The sequence below is a fragment of the Monopterus albus genome, unplaced genomic scaffold (genome assembly GCF_001952655.1).
Source record: "Monopterus albus unplaced genomic scaffold, M_albus_1.0 scaffold99.1, whole genome shotgun sequence".
Taxonomy (NCBI): domain Eukaryota; kingdom Metazoa; phylum Chordata; class Actinopteri; order Synbranchiformes; family Synbranchidae; genus Monopterus; species Monopterus albus.
The window spans coordinates 2210783-2217642 of record NW_018127979.1 but is presented as its reverse complement, the minus strand read 5'-3'; the positions used below and the strand labels follow the sequence as shown (position 1 = coordinate 2217642).

General features: G+C 41.7%; 1 protein-coding gene across 1 annotated transcript in view; it reads right to left on the bottom strand.

Annotated features, from left to right (window-relative positions):
• il1rapl1a (interleukin 1 receptor accessory protein-like 1a) overlaps positions 1-6860 on the bottom strand; it is a 92896-nt gene continuing 86036 nt past the window's right edge. The window contains exons 8-11 of the mRNA XM_020609277.1: positions 4803-4949; positions 2568-2738; positions 1644-1688; positions 1-1127 (exon numbers count right to left, since the gene is read on the bottom strand). Coding sequence (XP_020464933.1) covers positions 406-1127; positions 1644-1688; positions 2568-2738; positions 4803-4949 — 1085 coding nt within the window. The 3' untranslated portion in view covers positions 1-405. The remainder of the gene's footprint in view (positions 1128-1643; positions 1689-2567; positions 2739-4802; positions 4950-6860) is intronic.

The following is a 6860-nucleotide window of genomic DNA, read 5'->3' as shown; positions in this document are numbered from 1 at the left end:
TTTCCTTGTGTTTGTATATATGTATGCACATGTGTTAGTGTGTGTGTATGCATCTATGTGCACACTTGTTATTATAGTAGGTCGGTTCTTTAGAGTGGAGTTCTTGCAAGTCCGTCTCTTGCTAGTTGATGAAACCATGTTTTCGTTAAATCTCCTGTAGTTTCACATAGAAAACGTCCACTGTAACAGAAGTGCTGTCCACTTGAAAAAAAAACAAGGGTAACAGTGTCCAAAACCTGCTGTATCTCCACTACTTGCTGCCAGTTAAAAACAGTTGGAACCGAATCTATCCAAAAGATTTTCCTCTGAAAACCATGCTTTGCATTCCTTAGAGTTGCCAGCCAGAGCCTGGCCGTGCCTGACTCTGACTGATCTTCCTACAGCTGATGCTGAGTCTGTTCATCATTACCAGATGACACTGGAGATGCTGGTTTCCCTGGGCAGCAGGGGAAGCATGGCATTGTTAGCGTGCGCCTCCTCCAGGCTGTGCTCCCGGCTCTTCCCGGGAGGCCTCTGACCGTTCAGCAGTGTCAGTGGGATGTTGCAGTAGGTGTGCTGGTTCCCCAGGGAGGAGAGAGGTGGCAGGGTCCCTCCTGGGGGTATGTCAAACTCGTAGCTGCGGTAGTAGTGTTTCTGCCTCATGGTGGTGTGGTAGGTGTTGTGGAAAGAGGAACGCAGCTCTGGGTGGGCGGTGGCCATGGCGGTGGATGTGGCTGCTGCCATGGAGATGGCAGAGACGGTTTGCAACTCTCCAAAGGGGCCCTGCTCGCTGACGTCCAGCGCCGGCTCATGGGTGAGCATGGGCTCTGTGCGCCTGAATGGCATCTCGTACTGCAGCTGCTTCCAGAACTTGGAGTTGAGCTTGTTGCTCTTGGGGCTGCGCCACTTGATGACAGTGAGATTTTTGATGGTATGCTTAAGAGCCTCCACCTCCTGGTAGTTCATGATGCCGCGCAACTCAGCACACTCAATCAGGATGACTTTAATCTCACCAGTTACCAGCATGTTGCGCAGTCGTGTCTCCAGCTCAAAGATGCTCCAGCCTCGTCGCACCACATAGTTGGGTGTCATCACTATAATGAGGCGTTTGCTTTGGTCAACACACCGTGCCACATCCTCTATGTAGGCTGCAAGGGAAAAAAAGAAAAGATACAAGAGTGTCAGAGTAGTTAAGTGAAGTTTTGAGGATGTTTTGAGCTAAACGGTTTAATGCAGACAGGACCATAACACTAAACGATGGATAAGCATCACACACAAAACACAAGACAATGACAGGTAGCTATGTTGCAGTTCACCCCTGATATCTAATAATACTCTTTTTAGTCTGTAGATTTGAGTGTGTACAGAAAGACATAGGGACCATAGGTGAGTGTGCAGATGTAGTACACATCTAAAAGCATGTAGTTTGTTCAGTTGAGTGTGTGTCTCTGTCATTCTGCTGCAGTATTTTAAATATTTTAATCAGTACTCTAGATGGAATGGCTGCAGATGGGATAAATAAACACTGATAAAACTACATAGCCTACACTGGGCCTGTTGCTTCAGATCGTAAAACAGCACCACTCTACGCATCTCTTTGAAACTACCTAGGAGCAGGTGAATGGCAGCAGCTTTTACAAAAGGAAAAGACTGGTGGCCAGTACCTCTAAACAGTCGTGTGTCATCCTGGTAATGCTCATTGGTGAGACCTAAACATAAACATTTAACATTCAGGTCACAGGCAGAATTTAATACACACACAGAAACATGCTCAACACAGTTGCAAATGTGGCCGCATCTCCTATCACTCATCTTTTTTTATTTCACATATGGTTAATCACATTCCACATCTCCCTGATTGGACATTCATCTACAACGATTTTGCTTGACACCGATGCTGGCGGCAATTTTCTTTTGATTAAAGAGGCAGCTCAGTCAGCAGGGCTCAGAGTCTTTGCACATTTCCCAATGATGTTTAATTCTGTCTGGTCCAACAACCACATGAAGGCTACAGTGCAAACATGTGGCATCTCGACTAGCTAAAGCACGCTGTGTAGTGCTGGTACTGCTAAGCAGAGTTAACACACATGAGAATATGTTCAGACAGAATTTTCTTGGATTCATACATTATATGAGCTCCCAGTACACACTGTATACTGTAATCCCATATTTGTAGTACATGCATAGTATAGGAACAGCAAGTGGGACACACTATAATCTTCTACTTTTATTCACAGGGGTTTTAGAGGATATAAGAAAAAGGGTTCTAGTTGACAAGGTTGGACTGAAAATATCTTTTTCCCTTAATTTGGAAATTTAGAATAAGCATCTATTCATCGCTTTTAAATGTGGATATACACTAGAATCTGCCCAAAGAGCAATAAACATTCAAACACAAGACGGTGATAGTGGGAAACAACAGTGATGACAAAAAAAACACCACAAAGTATGACAAACACTGCCGACACCACAGTGTACGAGCAACTGTTAAATGCCCTCACACTCCACTAGGGTACGTTATATGAACAGACAGGATGTGTGCTAACATCCATAGGGTATTTACACAGACAGACAGCCATAGTACTTACTTCCTGTTGGAATGAGATCTCGATCTGGGATGAAGAGTTTGTAGCCATAATGTTTCTCCAGGACATCGGGGAGGATTTCCAGGGCGAAGCGTTCTTCCTCTCTGGTCTCCTGACTCCACTGGTCAGGGTCCACTTTGGTGTAGGACAGGTATGCATCATAGTCTTTGTTTTCTGAAACAACAGGAGCAACAGGGAGTTAGTTACACAGTGAAGAAGTACACTAAATGCATCCAGTGCAGAAAGATGCAAAAGATAGAGTCCTGAGCAGACATAAACTGGACGGACATAAACATGTGGAAAATGGACATTACACCCATATTTAATTTATGAGCATCTCAATCCACATTGCATTATCAGAACTCTTAACTCAAAATAATAAACTCCTTCTGTTGTGCTCTAAGTCTAAGGCTCTAAGTTAATATAGCACACAAAACAGAAACATCTGCATCGAGGTAATGTATTATGCAGCAGGTTTATCAGAACATCACAGATGTTTCATTTTACAATACATTAGTATCAAATAATCATTATATTCACAATGAATAATAACCATTTCTCATCAAAGCAGAGTGGTCATTTCCTCAATGCTTGTACAAATTACTATGCCAACTTTGATTTCATATATTGAACATCCTGTATTGCTGTAATGTAGCTGACTTTACAGCACAGTTTATACAAGATAAAAGGACTGCAGCTCTGTTCTGTATCTACCCTAAGGCCTGTTTTCATCAAGCCACCAATCCTTAGATATACAGTATACTGCATATTATTGTAATTTGCTGCCATAAAAGCTCCAGCTCCTCTGGGAAAGCTTTCCAAAATATTTTGGAACCTGGCTGCACAGATTTCATTCAGCTACAAGAGCAGGGCACTGATGTTGGGTGATAAGGCCTGGCTCACAGTTTGTGTTTCTGTGCTGGGTGGAGCTGAGGCCAGGGCTCTTTGTAAGCCATATGTTTCTTCATGGCTCTGACTTTGATCATGGAGGCGTTTTCATACTGAAACAGGAAACAGCCTCTCTGAAACTGTTACCACAAAGCTAGAAGCACACTATTGTCAAAAATATTTTTGCATTTGCATCTTTAAGTGGAGACAATTGGACAAGACTATAAGAAAGTATGTGGACAGTGGCATTCATATACTTGGCCAGGCAGTGTATACGAGAAACAAACTGGGGTAGATACAAAAATCCTGAATCACACAATACCCTTTTTTCCACCTTGAAATAATTTCCCAAAAGACAGTGGGAACATCTGAAAAGCAGAAAATAGACGACAGAAAAACTGGTGACATGTTCAGCAAGTCCTAGTCATTATGCTCTGTGGAAACCGGAATGTGGGACAGTCAAAAAAGGAAAAGGGGCTTTGTCACAAACTCTGTGAGGAGCGCACAGCTTTGAAAGTCACTGGAAAGGCTTGGGCTGCTCTCAATAAGGAGGCAAACATCAAATAACATTTTCAAATTAGCAACCAACCTAGCAAATTAACCACCTAGCAAACTCAGAAAATCAAAAACAGCTTGGTTCGGTGGTCCCCGACGGTATGACTTAATCATGTGGAAGTTTGAGTCAACAAAACAGAGTGTAATGGATAATTCATGCTACTGTAGAAACAATCCAGTGATTTAAAAATGACTTCAGTTTGTTTGAAAATATAGCAGAGAGACTCAAAATACAAAGCAAAAAATGGCAGCTAATGAAACACAAACAGAAGAATCCTTAGCTTAGCTAAAAGTTAACTATGTTCAGTGGAGAAAACAAAAACTTGCTTTCCAATCTAAGACTGTTTATGCTCCTGTTTGTTGCTTAGGGAAGGCGCTTTGAGCCCGTCTAGTCCCCATGTACTGCTTTCTGGCCCTTGACAGCAGAGGGTGGGTATAATTCTATGACATATTGAGATTGATCTCTTTTTAAATGGGCAACAAATTGAAAATCCGTCTCCTTTCTTCCCTATGCAGTTATTGCAGCGACGTACACACACAATCATGTGCATCTCTACACCGACAGCAAAGAGAGAGAGAGAGGAAATGGCTTGCTGTCGCTGAGATAGAACTGGGGAAGATGTGTATCTACAAAGGAGTGTTTTATGGATACAAAATCTGGAAAAAACTGAAAACACAAAGTCATCTACATGTATGCTTTCCTGACATCAAACTTTAGATAAGAAAGGCCTGGTGTAAAAAGAGCTGCAAGAAGAGAGAGAGGATTTTGTTTTAGATGTTTTGTGTTGTCTTTACCTCCATCCACGTCCTCACTGCCAAAGTGCCTCCTATAGAAAAGCATCAGCTCGATCTTGTAGCATTTGTAGATGGAGATGAGAACGATCAGTAGCAGTAGGATCGCTCCCAGCCCTCCTGCCAGCTCCACTGTGTACATGAGCTCTGCTGAGGACAAAAGACCAGAAAACATTACAAACCTCTGAGACGATCACAGTTCAAACTTCATTTACAATTAAGTCACAAAAAGATGTTATTGATTCTGCACCAGGTTGAACTCAAAGGTCATCCTTGTTGTTTTTCACTTAAATGCACAGCATGAGGCACTTAAATGACTTTTTTTTTTCTTTTGCTGGAGGGCTGAATAATCACCAGTATTTTCAGAGGGCACAGTGCAGAGAGACAAGGAAAAAAGGAGATAATGAGAAATTGGGTTTATTTCTTTGGGGTAGTACAGCGATGACACAGTTCTTCACTTTGGCTGTCATCCATAGTGCGATTTGTGACATTTTAGGACATGGATGGAGGCCTTTTCAAAACAAGAGGCTTCAGTTTATTCATCTCACTTACTCCCCTCTCCTCTGTCTCATTCTTTCCCTCTTTGTCTCTCTATTCATTTCTCTTCTCTGTTATCTTCTCTCCATCTTCCCAGAGATCTAACTTGGGGAAGGATGAGTTATGGTGTGTATTAAAGCAGCATTTACCTGGCTGGATCAGCTAGAACAGGTTCACCTTATCTGTGTCACACTGAGGACTAGAACACTGCACAGCTGCCATGGAAACGGCAATGCACTCTCTATATTAGGCACATTGCATAGATTATGTCTTTAAGTCATAATTTTCTTTTCCACAAGTCGAGCAGCTGTTACTTTCAAGATGATATCGCTTATTTGAAATAAATTGCTACGGCTGCATCAGAAAGAAGTTATTTCACCCACACAGTAAGATTTTCTACTTGAAGAAAACTGTTAAAGAGCTGAAGTTTATTTGACCCCCAAACTGGTTTAATTTAATGCTTAATATCGGATTAAATAATCACTATAGTAAAGGTATTTTTGACATTTTGGGAACTATCCTTATTTGGTGTTTTCATGATCTTTATATGAATTGACCGATATGACTCTCAGGTCTGTCTGCTAAGTACGAAGCCGTTACTTCCAGTAGCTGATTAGCTTAGCACAAAGACTGGAAACCACAGAAAACAGTTATATCGGCTCTGTTAAAATGCAACAAAATGTACTCTACTTGAGTATTTTGATTTTGTGCTACTTCATACTTTGACTTCACTACATTTTTGAGGTAAATATGGTACTTTTTTTCCACTGCATTTATTTTGTAACTTTGCTAGTTACTTTTTGGCACCAGATTAATACAAAAATTTCAGTACAATGATAAGACTTTATTGATCTCTGGTTGAAAATTCACAAACTTCCCAGAAGTGATTCAAATGATAAGCTTGTAAGCTAGTTAAAACTAGCTCCACCTTTACCACCTGCAACATTAAATGTAATGAACACAATAATGCATCAGTGATTACAGTCAATCATACGATACAGAGTATTTTTACACTATTGTATTGCTAATTAACTTAAGTAAGGGACCTGAGTACTTCATCCAGCACTGCTCGATGCAAGAATTCCAGTAAGGGTCTTTTGCACAATGGTCTTATAAGGCTAGTCTTGTAAAGGCATACATTCTGTATCAGTTGTGTTATGACATGACCTTGACTTTTTTCATAAACTTCTGTGTCTTAGAAAGACAGAGCTGCTGTTTGGGCCTGTTAACATGCAATTTAAGTTCTAGCTTTCCCACAGACAGGAAGCAGCAGGTGCAGGTGGAAAACCACATCCAGCACCTGGACAATCAGCACAGGCACCCCTCAAGGATGTGTGCTCTCCCCTCTGCTGTTTTCACGCTACGCCAATGACTGCATCTCGAAGGACCCCTCTGTCAAGCTCCTAAAGTTTGCAGATGACACAATGATTATTGGTCTCATCCGAGATGATGACGAGTCAGCCTACAGACAGGAGGTTGAGCAGCTGGTCCTGTGGTGTAGCTGCAACAACCTGGAGCTGAACA